The sequence below is a fragment of the Pinus tabuliformis genome, chromosome 1_2, assembly GCF_031772625.1.
Source record: "Pinus tabuliformis cultivar Carrire ecotype Pingquan chromosome 1_2, CPIR1, whole genome shotgun sequence".
Taxonomy (NCBI): Eukaryota; Viridiplantae; Streptophyta; class Pinopsida; order Pinales; family Pinaceae; genus Pinus; species Pinus tabuliformis.
This window is the reverse complement of record NC_142298.1, coordinates 413,942,889-413,966,627: the sequence shown is the minus strand read 5'-3', so window position 1 is coordinate 413,966,627 and position 23,739 is coordinate 413,942,889. Positions and strand designations below refer to the sequence as shown.

The following is a 23,739-nucleotide window of genomic DNA, read 5'->3' as shown; positions in this document are numbered from 1 at the left end:
GAACCAAAGACACTGAGATGTTTTACCGAAGGAACATGTCCATACCACATTTCATGAGGAGTCTTGTTTCTTATAGCATTAGATGGACATCTATTCTTTATATATGCAACACATAGAATAGCATCATCTCAAAACATTATCTTTAAATTTTTGAAGAAAAGCATGGATCGTACCATATTCATTCTTTCAGCTACACCATTCTATTGGGGATTATAAGGCACAGTTGTTTGATGTTTGATCCCATGTTGGCGAATATAGTTTTCAAATTCATTTGATGTATATTCTTTTCCATTATCAGTGCGAATAGACCCAATATGAGATTGTGCATCATTTTCAATCCATTTATGAAAATTCTTGAATGTTTGGAAAGCATCAGATTTGTTCTTCAATAAATAAACCCAACACATTCTGGTGTAGTCATCAATAAACATCATGATATATTTATTTCCATTTGCAGAAGAAACAGGCATTGGACCACATAAATCTGAATGAATGAGTTCAAGTTTCCTATGTGCTCTTGAATGTGAATCATGAAAAGACTGTTTGCTATGCTTTCCTAGAATGCAAGCATCACATTGCTTAAGTTTTCTAGGAATTATAGGCAAACCAGCAACACCATTTTTCTTCAATAAGCGGAGACTCTGATAGTTCAAATGTCCAAATCTAGCATGCCATAATAAACTTGATGGAAGTGTACCTTCTTCATGATGAGAAATATATGAGAAATGTTGTGCATGAGCAGAGGTTCCTTGCAGTTTGAGAAGCCTTTCTTCTTCTATTCCCCTCATGACAAGTGAGTGGTCAGATGCTTTTCTTACCTCAAGCTTGCCATTAAACATATGAATGGAGTGACCTTGCTGGCAGATGTGGACCAAGGACAACAAGTTTCTCTTGAGCTGTGGGAGATATAGAACATATGCAGATAGTGAGCTGTGGGAGATATAGAACATGAACATTGTGCCTCAACATAGTGAGTGGATTCAGGTGCTTTACCTTTGTCTGTATCATCAGTTTTGACTTTATGTTGGTTTCTTTGCTCAATTTTGTCCCATGGTAGCTTGCAGTGCAAATCTGCCTTTTTTTCTTGACGGTGTCTGCCCCCCGTCTCTGAAATATCTTCCTCTTCCTCTTGAATGCATACTGTAACAAAAAATACTACTGCTGATAGAAAAAATACTTCTGCCAATATACAGTAAAATGTACTCAAAAGGGCATTCTCAAAGGGTATTATTGTCCACTAAGACTTCTAAGATAAGGTTTTCATGTACCCATTGAATCACTGTCATCACAACTTCAATACACAGACAGAAAATGCCTTTCAAAAATGTACACAACTATCAATAAAAATCATTCAATGTATGCGCAGTATACAGTATGGGATGCCCAATCCTTTCACATGAGTTTAAAATTTCACCAAAGTCCAGCTCCTTGTTTTTAGTCCATGTTTCAGTTAAAGGCTCACCTGTCAGGCCCTGTTAGCCTGGCTAAAATTTCCAAGTTGTAATTGCTTTCACGTTCAACTAGCCTGAAAATTTTCATATGTACAACAACATCGAATAGTGTCTAGAATAATTCTTATGTATAATGATAACTCAGCTGATCAAATTGTGGTACGCATTAATGAACCATATTACTCCTCGATCACAAAGCCCACGCCATCTTTCTCGCTAAAGAAATGCGTTGTGTGATCCACAAAGCCTGTCGAGCAAGTTCTCGTTATTTTGCAAAAAAATACGAGATCGTCCCGGGCCAAAATGTAGTCTAGGGTGACAGCGTAGCGTTTCAAAAATTATTTAAAAGAGCAGGTAGCTTTCAACAAATATTTGAAAGAGCAAGCAATGTTCAAAAAATATTTGAAAGAGCAGGTAGCGTTCAACAAGACCATGACAGAGTGTTCATAACCAGCGTTCAGGCCATGCCAAGCTATGATACGACCTTCCGTGTAGCACACTGGACTTTGAATCCAGCGACCTGAGTTCGGATCCCGGTAGGACCTCCAGCAGCCTTTGCGATGCCACCAAAGAGAGCGAACATCAGAACGACGCAGCTTAGTTTTCTTCGATGATATGGATTTTACAATGAATGCCGTCCAGACTTGACACGACACAGAGAACAGAAACTTTGGGGACAATGAAAATATTGTTGCATATGGCGTTGAGAAATCAAATGAACCACAGAATTTTAATGCACAGCGCTAGTGCCTCGACTTTGAATCCAGTGAATCAAATGCAACACAAATACACCGAAAAAAGTTTGCCTGCCTTCCGCTCTGGACAGAGCCGTTCTTCTGGTTCACAAATTGCAATCAAACACAATGCAAATACACTGAAAACATTTTGTCTGCCTTCCGCTCTGCATATATATAGCCCTCCGTAGTTAATAGGACAGAGGCGAAACACAGAAAACTATTTGACAAAAATCGAAAGACTTTACATGATTCCATGGGTATTTGCAGAGGGCTTCCTAGCGAAAAAGACGAATGGATGCAAGGCAGCCCAGAATGAAATATATCACAGCGTTTTCTGAAGGGTTTACTATACCAAAAAAAGTATCCACAATGACTGTCGAGTTTACTATACCAAAAAACGCAGTTGGGAAGAGAGGAAGTAACATTCAAAACATATTTTTACAGACAGCAGAAGTAGGACCTCAGGTCATGACAGCGCTCAGGTCAGAACAGCGCTCAGGTGAACGTTTAGGAATAGGACAGCGTTCAAACTTCTGTCAGGACAACGTTCAAACGTTTCAATATCAGGTCACGATGACAATCCAACAGAAGAGCAGGCGCAGGTTTTATAAAAGGTATATGGAAAACAGACAAACATTCATGGACAGACACCTTTTAGCTGACAGAGAGCCACGTAAAAGGAATATGGCAGACAGACAGAGGAGTTACGAGAAGCATGAGAGCTAAAAAGGAGTTGGCTCTGATACGAGGCCAAGCAGTAACTCCAATAGGCATTAAAACTGATTCGTGTTATTCATTCAATCAGGTAGGTCTGTTATATACATGAGGGAGACACTGTTCAGTTCATCTCCCCATGACGGTTCACATTTCTCATTTATTTATTTACAATAATTCACCCAATCACAAAAATTAGGTGTCAACAGTCTCCATACTCTATGCATTGGTATTTAGATTTTTCCCTTATCACTGTTGATTATCACTGTTGATTGCAGTGGAACCAAACACTGCCATACCATATCCTACAGCACTGCGGATCTGCAATAGCATACAATGCTCCTCCTCCTCCCCACTACATTGGCTCCACTATACACCTTCTCTCCATACTCTGTCGGTCCTCGACACGGCTTGGACCTCCATACGATAGAATTTCGTTTCATTTTTTGCTTTTAATACTCTGTCCCTCCATTAAATATGTATGTTTGAATGTTGTTAAAAGTATTTTTAGTTGCCATATGTAGCTATACAGTGAAACGCCTTAACAGTTTCGTTGTTTTAATTTCACCAAGTGGATTCCATCGCTACAGACCATATCACACTGTCTACGCTCACTGTTTTGAACGCTGCTAACAGTGTAATATAGCGCATATACCTCGGCCCTCACGCTCCACACTGCGTTGCTCAACCTCGGTCCCTTGACCTGACCAAAACTCGACCTCTGTCCATACTCCGCTTCTCCCAGCGCTGCATATTTCACACCTGCGCAATTCCTTTACACAGTCGAATGCTCCATGGTATTCATACCTTCTTGCCACTGTATTAAATCTCTCTCCTTTTAATACCCCCCCCAAAGGCGGACGTTAAGGGATGAGGCTCACTAACTTGCTCAACCTGGCGCCGTATGTGGGAAGAAGTAGCAGAATAGCCAACATAGTGTGGTAAGTTGTGCCTATATGTAGAACAGTGAGAGAAAGCTCCAAATCATGTACATGAACAGTCATAGTTAACGTAAAAAGGCAAAAAAATAATTGTACTAGAATAAAACATCACTACTTGTATGCATGTCAAAAAAAATGCTATCCTCACTGTGTGCCCTCGGCTCTCGTTGAATGCTGCATTGAATTGAATGTCGTGGAGACACTACAGTATTTTTTTTGCAATGCTAAATTGAGAAAAGTGGATGCTAAGTTTCGACAATGCATCTCTCATGGCTATTATCTACATCCCTTTAAGAAGTTTATAAAAATAAAGATTATTATATTCAAAAGTTCAATGAGCAGTTGAATTGCAGAGTGTTGAATATTAAAGTTGCAAATGAATAGTCGAGTGTGGGAGTTGGTACCGGCCAAGAAAATTTCTCTTGAGAGATAGATTATGATGTTGGTGAGTTCCTCTCTCTCTCCATCTCAGATAATCAAACTGAGTTTGACTATTGGGCTAAAGTATATAATACGCAGGGAAGACCATCTGTGGTATCCAGCATATGCCTAAACCATGGCTACTTTTAAGAACAGTTATATATGAGCATTTAAGTCAAGAAAATTATTTTATGACAAAGTTTGGATTTTGGTTATGCTGTTGGAAAACACCATATGCATGAACAAAGTTGAATGTCTCGATTTGTCTTTCATTATTGATCAACACTTCTACAACATCTGGGATTTTATTATTCAAGTCCAAGGGAATGACAAAGTTCATGTTTCTATCTGCAATGGTACTACACATTAATGATCTTGGTGCACAACTTTCATAAGAATTAGGGGTTGTTTATATTCTTTAAGTTCCAGTTATTTGACATTGTGTGATATATATAAGTTTACTTGTACTTTAACATTCTAAGAAAGTGCATTTGTAATTGAAGATTTGTTTTAAAATGAATTGAATGGATGATGTATTAGAGTTACTGAATACCTTAATACATTCCAGTATTAATGGGATGATAAAAGTTAGCATGGATTCTTTCTCTAAAATTCAAACCTGTTTGCAAAATGCACAAGAGAAGATAGAATTTATGAAACTTGAATCACAGTTATAGAGAGATGAGTTACAACAACATAAGCATCATGACACCTATCAGCAACCAGCAAGTGGTTAAATGAGTAACGTTGAGGTTGACTCCCATCATGTTCCCATTCTAGCAACAGATTTGCATAGAAATGTAAAGGTTTGGTCTGCACTTCCCAAGTATATCATCAGACCTTGGGAATAGATTTTCCACAACAAGAACATAACAGGTTTTGGATATGATAAGGAGGCATCCTTTCATATTCCAGATTACTCAAAGCCATCTAGTTTCAGAGTACTGGATTTCTTCATGCTAGTTTACCTTCACCTGTTCTTGATTCTCCTCCTCCACATTTGCAGCCAAAATTTGTTAAATGCCAACACTATGACCGAGTTGATTATATGAAAGATCATTATTTTGATCTTAATCCATGTGAGCACTATCATAAAACCAGTCATTCTTCAAATAGATGCTTAAAAAAAAAACCTCCTGCAAGAACAAATATTCATCTTGGATGGATCACTTCTTGGCAATGGGCTTCAATAACCAAGAAGATATTTCGCTCATATAACAGGATTTGTTCTCAAATATTGAAAAGTCTTGCAGTTGAGATCTCTTCATCTTGTCATCTTGTATCTAACAGGGGGGGAGTGATGGTCACCTACAAGCTTCAAAGCCACAACAAGTGAGCCTGAGCCACAACTTGCCATACCATATTCAGAGTTGTAGCCAAGAGACAAAGATTCCCATGAGCATGCCTTCGGTTCGTGGTCATCTTTAAAACATCACAAGTTGAAACCTCTCTTTTCAAGTTGAGGTTCTCCCTTTTTATGGTGGGTGAGGCCTTCCTTTCAAGGTTGAAGGTTTCCCTCTTCAAAACATGAGGAGCACTTTCTCTAGAAAAATACCTCAGCGTCATGCCAGATTTGGAATAGTTTCAGGAACTGCACTAAGCATTCCAGTGTTGGCGGTCATCCTTAAACCACCCCCTTATACCAACATTTCAGAGAGCATATTCAGCCTAGTGCTGCCATGCATTTTTTCACATTTTGTATTACAACTCTCTTCTTGGACTCATACATACCCATTTGGATTGAGGGGGAATGTTGGACACTTAATCCTATATGGGTTGGTGTGTAATGTGAACAACCACCAGAGTCCAAGAGACGTTGGAAGATGAGTCCAACAGTCATGTACAATGTACAATAAATGTATATCATATCAATAATATATGCACCTCAATGCTTATCATTCATATTCTTCTTTTGCCATGTATGTGTTTAACATTGACAAAGCATAGACTTTCCCATAAGACTTATGAACATGCAAAAATATTCCAAAACCTCAATGGAATCCTAAACTCTTCTCACAACCAGACTACTTATCAGAAGATGTCAAATAGAGTCTTAATTTCCAAATCCACAACCTCGCCCAACTAAATAAGGTTCTTCTCATACCTTTGGGGTTGAAACTTCATATTTCAAACTCCAAACATTTACAAATAAAGAGTCTAGTATCATGGCTTATCTCTTGAGGAAACAAGGCTTACATAACTCCTTAACAACATATCAATAAATTATCTTTGAAATCCTAACAAACAAGGGTGCTTTGACACCTTTCGAATATATCCATTCAAGGAAAACCTTCAAGTGTTCTTAGTTCCAATCAATGATATAGCATGAATGCTCAATACTACAATTAGCCTAGTAAGAGAAAACACACTAACATAATACATAAAGACTCTTAAAATTTAATCCAACAATATAAATTATACTTCACAAATTCCATGCATCTCACATCCACCACTCGTAACATACTTTAAGAATACATTTGTTTAAATAGTTTATTCATAAAATAAAATATAGTTAATATCCAAGCACAATTACACATTGTTTCAACTCATCAACACAAAAATATTTAATAACCTAACATGATAACTTTTGTGAAGCTTTAAAAATCAAAGGTATTTCACTAAAGAGAAATAATTACACTTATTTATGTCACTTAATTTTTGGGAAACTAATAAAGGGAAATCCACTTTCCACCTAGCCATAGGCTCAGTTACAATGTAGTTTTCTTGCCTCTACCGAACCCCACGCTAAATCCAATGCCTTACGAGGAAAAATGCGTAAGGATTAATAGGGTTTGAAGTAGGGTAGAAAAAAAATCTAGTATGCTTCCTTTCAACCATTGAGCTAAGCCTTGTTACCATTCACAATGTTTTCATAATGGACCTACACAATACAAAGATATTTTTTCTTTGGTCCAAGAGATTTTTAGGTATTTTTCCTTTCTTACTACCTTTCATTCTTAGTTCAGAAAAATTACTGAAAACTTATCTTGACCCTTTATCTCCTTTTGGAGCCTTCTACACTAAGTTCCCTACTCATTCAGGTAACTTCAAAACTTAACATCAGTTGATGTGAATCAAAATTCTTGTCGTCGCCCTCTATTCAAAGCCACACTATCAACCCTCATGTGTGGTTCAATTTTTATTTCACCAATTATCTCTTTTTCTTTATGACCACACACAAATATGCATCAACTATCTTCTTCTCTCTCTCTTTTACAATATCATGAATGCTTCTTTGTGCATTTTTTGGATATCCAACCATAATATTTTATACATGAGAATTTGAGGTCTCTATCTTAGACTATGGGTTCAATTTAGAAGGATTCAATTAGATGTGTTTTCTATACCTTTGGAGTAGCCTCATACCACTCTCATTCTCTCTTATAACTACTAGAAGTTGGGTAGTTCAACTACCAAATTAGAAAATGTGGAAATAATCGAAAATTGGAGATTAAATTAAAAATAAATAAGAAACTTGTCAATTCCCCCTCTCAAATTCCTCTCGGGAATTGAGATCCATGTTGACTAATTTCTTCTTCATCTTTTGGAAATATACTAAAATAAAAATCATATTACATCACATAAAATTAGTCAACATATCCATTCTTGCCATCTCCAACCTTACATGTCTTAATTACAGTTACAAAATTTGGGGTTTTAAAATGGGTTTTACTATTACCTCCTTAAAGGAACACCATCTTCAATGTTATAATGTTCATCATTATGACTATCTATAGTAAAAAATATGGGTATCTCATTTTCATGGCATCCTTCAATTCCCATGTTTCCCTATCCACTCCAAAGTGCTTCCAATGCACCTTGACTTACATTATGACTTGGCTTTGGGGCAGTCTTCTTCCTATCAAAAATGCATTAAAACTCTAGTTGAAACCATCCTTCTAGTTCCACTTGAGTCACAATCCAATCAATTACATGCTGAGCATTATATACATATATATTAAGTAGCGACACATTAAATACATTGTTTTCTTTCATTATGAGGTAAGGCAAGCTAGTATACCACAAGTCCCCTTCATTTTAAGATTTCAAATAGTTCATAATATCATGGATCGATCTTGGAAAATTATCCAACTATAAATGAACTTCTATTTGGTTTAATATTGAGGTACACATGCTCTCCCACTTTGAACTCTATGTGCAATACGTTTTGAGCTGCATAGCTCTTCTATTGATCTTGTGGAGACATCGTGGTCTGCTTTATTTTTACCACTTCCTACTTTGTTTCCTTTAGCTTACCTATTTCAAGAGATGCAATCAATTGGATGATCCAAGAGTGATCCAGTATAATTGATTATCACAACTAATTAGGATATTACAATTCATACAATACAATACTTCAAAAGTACTCATCCTTAAATATTCCTTGTAGTCATTATTATGGGTGGATTGAAAACGGGTAAATATTATTCCCACTTATTAAGTTGATGACTAGTGTACATCCTTAGCATATGATCTAGCTCCTTGTTCATTCATTTTTTTATCCCATATGTTTGAGTGTGAAAGGTTATGCTAAAAATAGACTACATTCAGATTCTTGCAAATAAATATTTTGGAACAATTGAAGTAAAATTAGAATCTCTATTTGATATGATGGCCTTGAGTATGCCATGTAATCTGAAAATTTCCTCCATGAATATATTTGCAGTGTCAATTATTTCACAAGTGGACTTCATAAGAGTGAAGTGAGCTATTATGCTCCATTTTTCCACCACCACCATGATAGTATCATGTTTTTAACTATTTTTGGAAACCTAATGATCAATTCCATGGATACGAATTCTCAATTCCACTCTTGAATTTGTATGTGCTGTAATAAACCAACGAGATATATATTCTCCACTTTGACCTATTGGCATTACGAACACTTAGAAATGTAATATGAAATCTATCTCTTCATCCCAGGCCAATAATGTTGCTTCATTTCACATGTTATCACTTTTTGATAGTTTAGGTGGTTTGAATAAGGCCTCGTATGGAGTACATCCATTATGAGCCTCTTCAAGTCCATTGAATAAGGTATACATAAAATCTAACCTTGTACATTAACATATTTTCCTCTATCAATAGGTAATCAACATCCCTTAGCCCCTTGGGATTTTTCTCCAATTGTTTTTTTACATGTTTGTAGTTTTATCCCCTTGTTGGTCATTCTTTATTTTGTCTTTTTATATCTAGCTCACAAGTGTTCATTGTTTCCATATATATAACTTGCATATTGTTGTTGTGTGTATTTTCTATCCAATTTTCTTTCCCCCTGATGTGACAAGTTTCAAACTCACTAATGAGAGCCACCCACTGAGCTTATCTAGCATTCAAGTGAGGTTGATCAAAAAAATCTTTTATCCATTTTTGATATGTTAGTATCACAAATATCCTTACCAATAGGTAATGCCTCCACAATTTCAAGGTACATACAATTTGCAAGTTCTAAGTCGTGTGTCACATAAATTTGTTCATTATCTTTGTTTTCCCATATGTTTGAAGGTTAAATGTTATGCTAAAAGAAGACTACATTCACATTCTTGCAAATAAATATTTCAAAAAAGATTGAAGTAAACTTAGCATCCCTCTTTGATATGATGGCCTTGAATATGCGATGCAGTCTGAAAATTTCCTTCATGAATATATTTTCAATGCCAATTGTTTCAAAAGTGGACTTCACAAGAGTGAACTAAGATATTATGCTCAACTTATCCACCACCACCATGACAGTAGCACATTCTTTAACTATTTTTGGGATGAATTCCATGGACATGACTTTTCAAATCCACTCTTTAATTTGAATGAGCTGGAATAATCCAACGATATATGTGTGCTCCACTTTGACCTATTGGAATTCCAAACACTTAGAAATGTAATATGCAATATATTTCTTCATCCTAGGCCAATAATATTGCTTCCTTGTACACGTTATCATTTTTTGATAGTTTAGGTAGTATGAATAAGGCCTCCTATGGAGTATATCCATTATGAGCCTCTTCAAGTCCATTGAATCAGGTAGGTACAACATAACCTTGTACATTAACAAGTTTTCCTATATCAGTAGGTAATTAACATACCTTGGCCCCTTGGGATTTTTCTCCAACAATCCTTTTACATGTTTGTAGTTTTATCTCGTTGTTGGGTAGTTTAGATTTTGTCTTTTTATATCTAGCTCACAAGTGTTCGTTGTTTCCATATATATAACTTGCATATTGTTGTTTTCTGTATTTTCTATGTTGGCATTATGATACAAGTATTTTCCTTGATGGAAACTCACATATATGATGTACGATGACGTTTCACATTATAACAGGTCTATTTAGAGGTAACAGAGTAATGATATAGAAGAATAGGATGATGGAACAATGGACTACATATCAGAATCAAGCAATTGAGGAAAAAAAAATGTTTTCAAGTATGTTAAGTTATATACGTGGGTTCACTATGCAAAAAGATCATATACAAGTGGGTTCAATGTACAAAAAGAGCGTATACGTATCCACACACTTTCATAGAAGGAAAAGCATGTATATAATGGAAAATTAAGGATAATGAATATTAGGGGTTCCTACCATGGTATTGACCCATGGTAATGAGCATGAAAAAGAATATATACCATCAAAGAATACCAACAGCATAACTATGGTTTTGGTCCAAGGGATTGACAAACTATCTAAGTATATAAGGAGGAGAAGATCAAAGGGAAATATGTGGAAGTAATGAACATATGATGAAGAGTTAGATCAAAAGAAAATATTCATGTTATGGGTTTCTCATGCTTTTCTTGATCTGAACTAAGTACGCACCTGAGTGTTAGATGATGGATGAGATCCAATGATGGATCAGGATCATGAGACCTAAAATGACTTATCATTATGTGGTTTGATAATGGATAGGCTAGATCCGAGTGCTAATGCATGTTTTATCCTTTAAATGTTATGATCTAAGTATGTTTGAAGTCTGGAATAGATGCGAAGTTATGAATTATTATTTTCAGATCTATACGCTGGTTCGCCTTTGTGAAGGCACATATACACACTGGTTTGACACTTTTAAGTAGCGTATATATTCTGAAATATGATATTTGAGGTTGCAGTTGGTTTTGGTTGTTGATGTAGAGTTTTGGGTTCAACTCTATGTTCTAGTGACAATGATCTGATTTTTCAGATTGATTGATTGTGATTTGCTTCAAAGTTGATGGGTTTTAGTGATTGATTGTATTGCAGTGGTGATTGATTTTAAGCTTCAATGTTACTGATGGGTCTAGTATGAAAATTGGATGAAACGTAGCCTTCATATTGTGTTTTTGTGTACTAGGATATCCAATCTGAAAATTTATGAAACGTGATTCCTGGGAGAAAGAGTGAAGGTACTAGCCTTCTGTAGGCCAGTGCCTACGTACTGGTAAACACATCAGCCAATACAAGAGCCAGGGGGTTGGAGCTTACTTCCAATAGCAGATGGAGAACGAATGAGGGTTGGAGCCTTCTGTAGGCTGATGCCTACATATTGGTAAACATATCGGTTAGTACAAGAGCCAGGGGGTTGTAGCTCCCTTCCAGTAGAAGTTGGAGAACGAGAGAAGGTTGTAGCCTTTTGCAGGTGGGTGCCTGTGTACTGGTATGAGTCTTAACCAATACAATATTATAAACAGGTTTTTCTTATATTAAAAGAAGACATAGATGACAGCAGCAGGTGGTTTTTCTCCTGCATTAGGCTTCCACCTTAAATCTTGGTGTTCATGTGTGTTGCTTAAGTGTGACGGTTTATTTTTTTATTACTACACATGGTTACTATTTAGTGTTTAATAAAGTACTGATGCACTGGTTAAAGATCAACATATGATGAATTAATTGAATCATAAGTTCTTTGGACATATGCAGAACAATTGTGTGCACACGCGGGTTCCCTTCGCTAAAGTACTGTATACAAATCTAATTATGAAAAGAAAAAGTTATTTATTTGTAAATATTGATTCACCGCCCCCCCCCCCCCCTTAGTATTATTCCCAACAATTGGTTTCAGAGTGGCTCCTTTGGTAGAATCCTTATCGCTTGAAGGAGATCCATTGAGAAAATGGGAAAGAAGCAAAAGAAGAAAGCACCTCAGAAGAAGAAGACATCTCAAAGGAGCAATGACAGCGGGAGAGACAATTGACTATGAGATGGAAGACAGCGTGAGAGACAATTGACTATTAGATGGAAGACAGCGGGAGAGACAATTGACTATTAGATGGAAGCAAGTATTTAGATTTGGAATCACTTCATATTGAATATGAACCAACAAAAGAAGTATTAGGTACAAATTTTTGGTCTTCTAGTGATACTTTTCTATGTTCATGCAATTTTGAAGATATTGAAAGTAATAGTGAAAGAAATATAGAGGCGGAAGTTAAAATACCGATAGATAAAACTAGAGATCAATAAGATCTATTTAAGAAAAGGGAATGTGCCTTCAAAGAAGAAGTTACCAGGTTAAAAGCCCAGCTGGAGGAAGGAAACAAAGTAAGGAAGCAATAAAAGGAAAAGGAAGATCAATGTCAAAATATGCAAGATGAAGTAACATCATTAAGAAATGAAGTAAATGAAAAGAGTACAACAATCTAGAGACTTAAGGATAGGTCCAGTTACTATGAAAGTCAGATCGTCTCTCTAAAAGAAGATCTTGAAAATTCAAATAAGTAGAATGAAGAACTACCTCAAGCAGATGAACAACAAGAAAATGAAATTCTGAAATTAAGACAACAAGTGGAAGAAGGAAGAGAGATTGAAGAAATCATGAAGAAGCAATATCTGGAAAAGGAAGAGCAATATCAGGTTGAGGTAAATATCTTAAAAGCAATATCTGGAAAAGGAAGAGCACTATCAGGTAGAGGTAAATATCTTAAAAGGAAAATTAGAAGAAAAGGATAAATTGTTACGATTTAAAGATAGTATTAAGATTTTGGATAATATTATTAGTAGTCAAAGGTCTCCTACCATCAAAATCGGTCATGGTTTTCATGAAACTATTGAAGGTGAATCTAGGTCAGAAGATGAGGCAAGGAAATCTAATGCAAATTCTGAAATGATCAACCAGAAGATAATAGGTCAAATCCATTAACAACCAAGGAAAGAATGTATTCAAAGAAAATCATGTACTCCTAACTATTTTAGTTTTAATCAAATGAATAATGTTGAATGTAATAGATGTCATAATTTTGGACATGTTGTAGCCAAATGCAGAAGTAAAATGTTTCAAGCTAATAACCGTCTCACAGAAAGACTATCAGCTTCCAGCTAATTTAAGGGATATTGTTTTTCTTGTAATATGTTTGGTCACAAAGCCATTGGTTGCTATAGAAGGAATATGAAACATATAGGATGTTATACTTGTCACAAGTTTGGGCATATAGCAAATGAATGTAGGAGAAAATTTCGGCCAACATTGCAAAAGGAGCAAACATCATCACACTCCAAGGTATGGAAGAAGAAGCATTTACAGTCAGAAAGATGTGGCATAGCTTAGTATATAGACAGAACAAACTTAGAGGGAGCTTAAAGTGTGAAATTTCAGTGTTCTAATTCTCATATATACTTATCATGAAGACAAGTCGCATATATATGCGAGTTGGAAGCTGCACAGTCGCGTATATGTCGATTTGATGAAGAAGTAGTGGGACAGACTCAAGAAAAGGGGCCTGATATGGTTCATTCAATTATCAATTTTCTTTTCTGTTATGATTGATGATGATTTCAGTCTGTTGATGATATGTAGAAGTGCTTTTGGCCCTCATAAATTGTTAATGACTTGATGAATAACTAGTTGATAATGATCCCTTGATGATTCTTACTAACAAATGCAATGATCAGATCTGACAGTGAACAATTGGCATAGGTTCAGGGAGAGCATATGCTATGCTTCTAATGCATTGTTTGCATTATGTTTTTCTTTAGAAGACCTTGGTACATAAAGATTATTATGTTACTGAAGACAGAGGTGGCTTATGATCAAATCTCAAATGATACTTATATTTCTTGATCCACATAGTTGTTTTTATTCAGTTGACTCTTTTGATGAACGAAATATATAGCTTGTTGATCTTGATGCTATTGACAGATGCTTATGGTTCAGATCATATATCGTGTATGATAGTTGATGATGACTATCATTGTTTAGATCATTGGTCATGTCATGTATATCATTATATGTAAAGGTCATGTACAGACCTACGATTTAATTTGTAACCCCACTATGCATGGGAAGGATGATGCAATAATTTTCCAGTCATGTATGCATATTTGGTATATCCCCACTTGCATGGGTAATTGATGTATGTATGAGTGATTGGTGATAGGCAGGTCATACTCACATAGTTGAGTTATAGAGTCATGTTATTCTATTGAAAAATATCTTTGTAGACTCTGCATGTGCTCAAGGGGAGCATGGACAGCATAGTGAATCTCTAAGGGGGAGAATATCTTGGTCTGTCCCTTTCCGTTGATGTCAAAGGGGGAGAGTATCTTGGTGTTATTTGATATATCTAACAGGCTCTACAACTTGACGTAATAAACACTAATATGGTTGCCATCAAGTCCAAAGGGGGAGATTGTTGGCATTATGATACAGGTGTTGTCCTTGATGGAAACTCACATATATGATGTATGATGATAGTTCACATTATAACAGCTTTATTCAGAGGTAATAGAGTAATGGTACAGAAGAATAGGATGATGGAACAAAGGACTATAGATCAGAATCAAGCAATTGAGGAAAAATAATGTTTTCAAGTATGTTAAGTTGTATACGTGGGTTCACTATGCAAAAAGAGCATATGCATATGCACACACTTTCACAGAAGGAAAAGTGTGTATAGGATGGAAAATTAAGGATAATGAATACCAAGGGATCCTACCATGGTATTGACCCATGGTAATGAGCGTGAAAAGGAATATTGATACCATCAAAGAATACCAATAGAATAACTATGGTTTTGGTCCGAGGTATTGACAAAGTATCTAAGTATATAAGGAGGAGAAGATCAAAGGGAAATAAGTGGAAGTAATGAACATATGATGAAGAGTTATATCAAAAGAAAATATGCATGTTATGGGTTTCTCAAGCTTTTCTTGATCTGAACTAAGTATGCACCTGAGTGTTAGATGATGGATGAGATCCAATGATGGATCAGGATCATAAGACCTGAAATTACTTGTCATTATGTGGTCTAATAATGGATAGGCTAAATCCGAGTGCTAATGAATGTTTTATCCTTTAAATGTTATGATCTGATTATGTCTGAAGTCTGGATAAGATTCAAAGTTATGAATTATTATTTTTCAGATCTATATGTTGGTTCACCTTGGTGAAGGCGTGTATGCATGCTGTTTTGGAACTTCTAAGTAGCATATATATTTTGAAATATGATGTTTAATGTTGCAGTTGGTTTTGGTTGTTGATGTAGAGTTCTGGGTTCAGCTTTGTGTTTTGGTGATAGTGATCTGATTGTTCAGATTGATTGATTGTGATTTGCTTCAGAGTTGATGGGTTTCAGTGATTGATTATATTACAGTGGTGATTGATTTTGAGCTTCAATGTTACTGATGGGTCTAGTATGAAAATTAGGTGAAATGTGGCCTTCATATTGTCTTGTTTTGTACCAGGAGTATCCAGTCTAAAAATTTATGAAACGTGTTACCTGGGAGAAAGAGTGAAGGTAGTAGCCTTCTGTAGGTTGGCGCCTATGTACTGGTAAACATATCGGCCAATACAAGAGCCAAGGGGTTGGAGCTCCCTTATAACAGCAGCTGGAGAATGAGTGAAAGTTAGAGCCTTCTATAGGTCGTCACCGACATACTGGTAAACATATCAGCTAGCACAAGAGCTAGGGGGTTTTAGCTCCCTTCCAGTAGAAGCTGGAGAATGAGAGAAGGTTGTAGCATTCTGTAGGTGGGTGCCTATGTACTGGTATGAGTCTGTGCTAGTACAAGATTGTAAGCATGTTTTTCTTATATTAAAAGAAGACAAAGATGACAGTAGCAGGTGATTTTTCTCCCGCATTGGGTTTCCACCTTAAATCTTGGTGTTCATATGTGTTTATTAAGTTTGATGGTTTATTCTATTTTTATTGCACATGGTTACTGTTTAATGTTTAATAACGTGTTGTTGCACTGCTTAAAGTTTAACATATCATGAATTAACTGAATCATAAGTTCTCTGGATATACACTGGTTGCCTTAAGAATAGTTGTGTGCACACGCAGGCTCCCTTCACTGAAGTAGTGTATACAAATTTGTTTATGAAAAGAAAAAGTTATTGATTTGTAAAAATTGATTCACACCCCCCCCACCTCAATATTAATCCCAACATTCTTCCTATTTTTCCTTCCCCCCTGATATGACAAGTTTCAAACTCACTAATCAAGAGCCATCCACTGAGCTTATCTGTCACTAAAGTGAGGTTGATCAAAAAAATATCTTATCCCTTTTTGATATGTTAGTATTACATATATCCTTACCAATAGGTAATGCCTCCACAATTTCAAGGTACATACAATGGTTGCAAGTTCCAAGTCATGTGTCGCATAATATTGTTCATTCTTCTTCATCTTTCTGGACTTATAAATAATCGCATTCCCCTTTTTCATAATAAATCCTTTGAGTCCTCCTTTACAAGGATCTGTAGACACTATGAAGTCTTTGTTTAGAGCTAAAATTTTTAAGATAGGCACATTTGTTAAGAGGTGTTTTAGCTACTAAAAGCTAGTTATTCCCTCTACCGTCCTAATAATTTTTACTCCATTCTTCTTCAATGAAGTGATTGGGTGATCAATTTTCAAAAATCCTTGAATGAATCTTTTATAGTACCTTGACAAGCCCATAAATGAACTCACCTGAATCACATTTCTAGGCTTTTCTGAGTGAATGGTCACCTTAATCTTTTTAGAGTCCACTGTCATCCCTTCCTTCAAGATTGCATGCCCCAAATAATGCACCTGTTTCTTAAAATTGTCACATTTGCTAAATTTTTCATATAACTTATGTTCTCTTAGTACCTATAATACTACTTTGAGGCACTCATTCTCTTCTTTATTCTTGGATTACACCAAAATATCATCAATGAATACCAAAACAAAAATCTCTAAGTATATTTACTAAGAGTGTTATTCATCACACACATAAATGTAATTGGTTCCTTGGTGAGTGTAAATGGTAGTACTATAAACTCATCGTGACCATATCTTGTCCCAAAAGAAATTTTGTGAGTTCATGTCTTCATCTTTTATCCTAACTTTATGGTACCCCAATCATAAGTCTATCATGGAAAAAATTATGGCTCCTCTTAGTTGATCGATCATATCATCAATCTATGGAAATGGGTACTTTTTATTAATAGTTACATTGTTTAGTTGATTATAGTCAATGCATAACATGAGATTTCCATATTTATTCTTCACAAACAAGGTTGGTTCCCCCAAAGGGGATAGACTTGCCTAATATATCTCTTATCCAACATTTCTTTTAACTATAGTTTCAATTCTTCTAGTTCAAGCATACTCTATTAGGCCAATATTCACACTGAGAGGGAGGGTGAATGAATGTGAAGGAAAATATTTAATTTCAAAACATTTCTTCAATAAACAAATATGTAAAAATGTATCATAAAAGCTTGCAGTATAATAGTAAATGAAACCATGCATCAAGGATCCATCATAATATCAACATAATAGGATAAAATATTTCATGTGGAAACCCTTATAGGAGGAAACCACAAATCCTTTTTCTTCTTCTTCTTCAATTCATTACATATATTTGCAAGCACTGACCTATTGTAGGCACCTCCCCAAGATTTTCAATCAATTACTTGCAATAGGATACAACCTAAGTAATGCACCAACCTCAAAAGTATGCAAGATTCAACTTTTTGTAGGCTACAACTTGATTGAGACACCAACCTCAGTGGAGGCACCCACCTCCTTCAACTTCACATGGACCACTTTTTACAATGTTTCAAACTGGATCTGCCTTCTTTTCAATATAAGTCTTCAAAGGTGATCATGTTGTTGTTGTCACACTATTTTCATCAACCTGTCATATAATGTCAATAGCCTATTACAACCTATTCATCAATCTGGTCACATAAAAATCTTTATGAAACCTATTATGGCCATATACGTAATCTTAAGTTCCTATACCAATAGGAGTCATAATTTATGAATGGCTGAGATTAAACCTGTAATATGTACATACCTTTGCTTTCTCAAATGTTTCCCATATTCAAAAAAGAAAAAAAAGAAAAAATGTAAAGAGGGTATGTCCTAAAAGAAAAATCAAAGGACAAAAAGAATGAAAAGGTCAAAAAAGATGAAAAAATGAACCCCAAAAAGAAAAAGACCATGAAAGTTTGGAAGTAAATGCCACTACCATTTACTTTTCATGCATAATAATGATTGTATGCAACTTGTTATTCATGCCACAATCCATGGTAATCAAACAGTTTAATCTTAGTTATTCCATGCTTTATCTTTCATGTTGATAGATAAAGAATAAAATCTGACCAAATTGTTTAATCTTGGTAGATAATTACATTAGGTAGAGTGAATAAAAGGAGCTCAACTATTTAATCTAAGCTGTTGGATGTAATAAGGTTAGACTTATTTAGATTACCATTGTAAGAGTAAAGAAAAATATTTTGATAAGGGTTTGCCAGCTTAAGTGCACCCTAAAAACAGTAGAAAAAATGGTAGGATGAGTAGACAGGTAAGTAGTTGAATGGTTGCAAAATTATGATGAATGATTAGTTAAAGATCATATCATTTACTTTCATCATCAAGTTGCTAAAGTATAGATGATAATTGGGTATTTACACAAAGTCAAATGATTAATTTCCCCATTCATTTCACCCTCAATTTTACTAATTTCCCATAAGCAAAGTCAAAAGTACCTGAAATCTTAAGTCAAAAGGTGGCAGAGCATTTCTCTGACTTCTGGAGGGACTGGACCCTTGGCCTAATTACTTATAGACCTTATGTACAAAAAATCCCCTCATAAACATTTACTCCTCTTCACTCCCCCTAATTCCCCTCATAAAACCCCTTTTCCTAAGGTTTAAATTCTATTTTCCTAATGGAAAGCAATTACTCCCATGTAAACCCTTTTTCCTAAAAAAAACCCTCAAAAATTACCTTTTTAGCCTAATTTACAATGTGTTTATGAAAAGAAAATGAATTAGATACATTACACTTAGCGCTAAAACCCATTCTCCGTCATTTTCATATTAATTTCTAACACTTATATATGTATTAAATCCCAAAAAGAAATATAAAGCCTTCCTGTATATATATCAATAAAACCCCTATATTAATACCTCGCCCCGAATGTTTGAAATATAAACTTTATGAATAAAACCTGACATAATTAATCAATCCATGGTTAATTACAAGTCAAACCATCCACCAATGAAATCACCCTTGATGACCTTAATCCACCATAATCTGTGATTAATTAAAACCTGCCAGTTTTAAACCCTCATCAAGCCCCCCCACTACCATTTGTGCATCTTCATGAACCGACCACTGCCCGATCTTGCCCCGTCAAATCTAACGATCCTCGTTGATTTTGCAAGGCCTCTGAAGACCAACCTTTACCCACCGATATGGGTGGTTTCCTGTTGGGCCCCAATGCCAGGGAAAATTTTAAGAACCCCCCCTAAATTTATAAATATAATAAATGGGCGAATCTCCATGGTATATAGGAAAAATGGAAGGCGATTTTATCAATAATATAATATGTATATATAATTTTTTGGCGAATCTCTCACCAGGCATGGCGAATATTTTACTCAATTATAAAATCTTGTAAGATCTTGGCGAGTCTTTCACTAAATAATAAAACTTTGTAAAGTCGTAGTGAATCTTAGCATAGGCTACATGCTGGTTTAATTCCCCCATTTAAATAGGCTACATTCCAGGTGAATACCATGGGTCAATACCATGTGCCATTTTGGTGAATATGATGGGTCAATACCATGTGCCATTTTTATTTTTATTAATTCTAATATTAGGGTTAATAATGGTTTTTTGCATGGTATTAATAATAATCTAGTCCATGGTATTTGTCCCATAGTATTTTGGCCATAGGTTTCACCTAAATATAACCCATTTTTTGAGTGTTCGTAAATATAAGGTGACTTATGGAGTAAATATAAAAAAATATTTTATTTGTTTACCATACCTCTCGTTTATTTATATTTTTATTAATTTACCATACCTCTTTTACAAATATGGTATTTGGCCCATAGGATTCACTTAAATAAAACCTCTTTCTTGAGCCTTCATAAATAGAACGAGGGTTATGGACTAAATATAAAAAGAGGTTTTATTTATTTACGATACGTCTAGTTTATTTATATTTTTATTTATTTACCATACCTTTTGAGTAAGTATAAAAAGACGTTTTATTTATTTACCATACCTCCACTTTACTTATATTTTTATTTGTTTACACCCTTACATGTATATAAGGTGACTTATGGAGTAAATATAAAAAATGTTTTATTTATTTACCATACCTCTCATTTATTTATATTTTTATTAATTTACCATACCTCTTTTATAAATATGGTATTTGGCCCATAGGATTCACTTAAATAAAACCTATTCTTGAAAATGGGCGAATGGATTCACTTAAATAAAACCTATTCTTGAAAATGGGCGAATGGAAGGTTGTAAGTCCTAATTTCAAGGGCTAAATTTACTTTTTTTACCCTCTCCCTTAAAATAAGGTGGGCTATTTGAGGTGATTTGTAAAAATGTACTATGATACAAAATATTCGCCCACTAAAAATTTAAAACCTCTTAATTTCGCCAAAGGGCGAAAATTCGCCCCTAAAATTATCCTTGCCCAATGCTACGTGGTGCTCGATGAATGGCATCAAGCGGCCTCACCCCAATACCGCCAAGTGCCCAAAAGTTGTGCGAAACAAACTGCTTATCTCCCACCCACTACGTGACAAACCATTTATTGTTTAGTTTGCGCCATATTTTAAAAGTTTGCTTGTTAAAGTTCAAGCCCCAAGTACCCAGGTTTTCTCACCCTTCGCCCATTCTACTATGTAAGCTTATGAAACCCTTCTGCTCTACTTGAAGCCTCTGCTAACTAATTCAAGCATGTTTTACCTCTTGAAATCACTTTGGACTCACTCCATAGACCTATAAAGCTCGATAAATCCATTAATGACCCTCCTTGTCAACCCAACGCTTTCCTAATAGTTTATTTTATTTTACAGGCAATTAGAAGACCACAACCTTAGATAAATAGTCTTAATACTAGTCATAAGACCTGTTTACTTCGAGATTGTTATCAAATCTATTCAAACAGAGATGGAAAATAAACATATAGTTAAAAGACAAGCAGAGGAAACATGAAATTAAATGATTTATTGTTGAAATAGACAGTAAAAAACCTAAAATATATAGTGAAGGTAAAAGGACACAGTAAAGAACAGTCAAAGTGTATCAGATTTAATGAGTATCAGATTGAAGACCAAGTCAAGTAAATCAACTAGCATGAAGATAAACAACAGGGAAGACAGTTACAAAGCATACAGATTCATGTCAAAGTGAAGACAGATGAAAGAACAAAACAATAAAAGTAAACATGGATGTAGTAAGGTTTAAACAGAAATGAAAAAAATTTCACCAGCAACAATGAAGTTTATCCAAAGTAAAAGTGAAAAACAGTTAAAAAAAATTAAGGTTAAAAGATGAAATCAGAGTAGAAATGGTACATTCTTCAGAAATTTCCTGTTTAAGTCATAGTTTTACAGAAACTATTGTGGCCAATAAATGTTGAATTTGGAGAACTTGGAAAAGGTTTTTGTTCCTAAAAGGCCAATATACAAAAACCTATCTCACATTTTACACAGGTCTTACCAAAAGGGAGATAAGTGAATGTCTTCACAGCCTATTTTTCGGACTGTGTAAAGCACTGTTTTTGACATCTTTGTGCAGAGAATATTGTGAATAGCTCGAGCTGAATTTTGGGAACCTAAGAGAGGCTTATCTAAAAAGAATACTCTTATACAATAACCTCTTTCACTATTTACATATGTATCTCATATTGAGATATACAAAGGATTCAAAGGACCCAAATGTTGCAGAATTGCTGGAGCAGAATGCACAAAGAAAGGATGCAGTTAGTGACTTGGATGCCTCATCATCACTTAAGATTTGCTATCAAATTCGAATTTATCTTCTTTTTCACCATAAATCCATACAATTAGTGCCAAATAGATTCATTATTTTAAATGTCCTTTATTTAAGTTGTATTAATGTAAAATAGTTTGAGATATTTGTAAAACCAATCTTGATATCTCTTCGAGATACTTCAGTTTAGAATTAGTATAAATACTTATTCATTTGAAGTGTTTTGGGTGGATTAAAATACATTTGTATAGACATTTTATTATTGAGCTAGGGAGCTATTGTACTCATGACTGGACTAGTTTTGCTGGATATGAAATAAAGCTGAGGACATTTCACTGGATTCTTGTGCATGGTTGGAACAAATAAATATTATCTCTTCGTGTTTAAGTATTGTTTTCTCTTCATGTTATGAATATTCATATGTGTCTCTTACAAAATCTGTAAAGTAAGCAAGGAATAATATCTCAGAATTAGCTTAAGTGCTCTCTATTTTAACCGTTTACATTCTATATGTTTTCTACTAAACTATCTTGGTCTGGGAATTCTTGATTGCTCCCTTACTTCCGTAGTTTACCCCCTTTTGGTCCATAGTAAAGGATTCTTCATTGCCCTTTGCTACTGATCATCCTTTCTTTCTTCATCTTAATCTGGGTTAAGGATTCTTCATTGCCCTTTGCGCTGGTTAGGACTACTGCATCCATTTGAACCTATAGATTTGCTTGTTGTTGTGCTAGCCTGCCTAGTGGACTCATACCTTAGTGATAGATCAGATCCAGTTAAACCCTTCTTGATTGACTCCATAGCTTAATGGCTTGAATACTTTCTCTTCCCATCTGTTTGTTTAATTCCAGCACCCAATCAAAACAAAACACCATGAGGACTAATAACTAGCCTGAAATATACCCAAAACAAAGATAAGTCATAAAGAGAGAGCCCTCTCTAGACTTACGTTGGCTAGAACCTGAGTCTAAAATATTAGGTTTGTGGTTACCTTGGACTCTTCCTTCTTACATAACTTCTAGGGAAAATCTTAGTGATAACATAGTGGCAACCATATTGGGGACTACAAACCCCCAGTCTTAATAAACCTTTGATAAATTCAAATTTTTATTTTTAAGCATCTTAAAGAGTTTATTAGAAGTTATTTCAAAATTTCATAAAAGAAAAGAAGTAGAGAGCTTGAAATATGGCTTCAAAGAGAACACACTATACCAGGGACAATCCTGATCCAAATCCTCCCCTTGTATTTGACAATCCCAACCTTATTCCGAGAATAATTAGAAGACAAG

At 35.1% G+C, this 23,739-nt stretch overlaps 1 protein-coding gene across 1 annotated transcript in view; it reads right to left on the bottom strand.

Annotated features, from left to right (window-relative positions):
* Nucleotides 1-2,649: 2,649 nt before the first annotated feature.
* The window catches only part of LOC149206106 (uncharacterized), a 44,806-nt gene continuing 23,716 nt past the window's right edge, over nucleotides 2,650-23,739 (bottom strand). The window contains exons 2-3 of the mRNA XM_089397597.1: nucleotides 3,495-3,664; nucleotides 2,650-2,721 (exon numbers count right to left, since the gene is read on the bottom strand). Coding sequence (XP_089253723.1) covers nucleotides 2,650-2,721; nucleotides 3,495-3,664 — 242 coding nt within the window. The remainder of the gene's footprint in view (nucleotides 2,722-3,494; nucleotides 3,665-23,739) is intronic.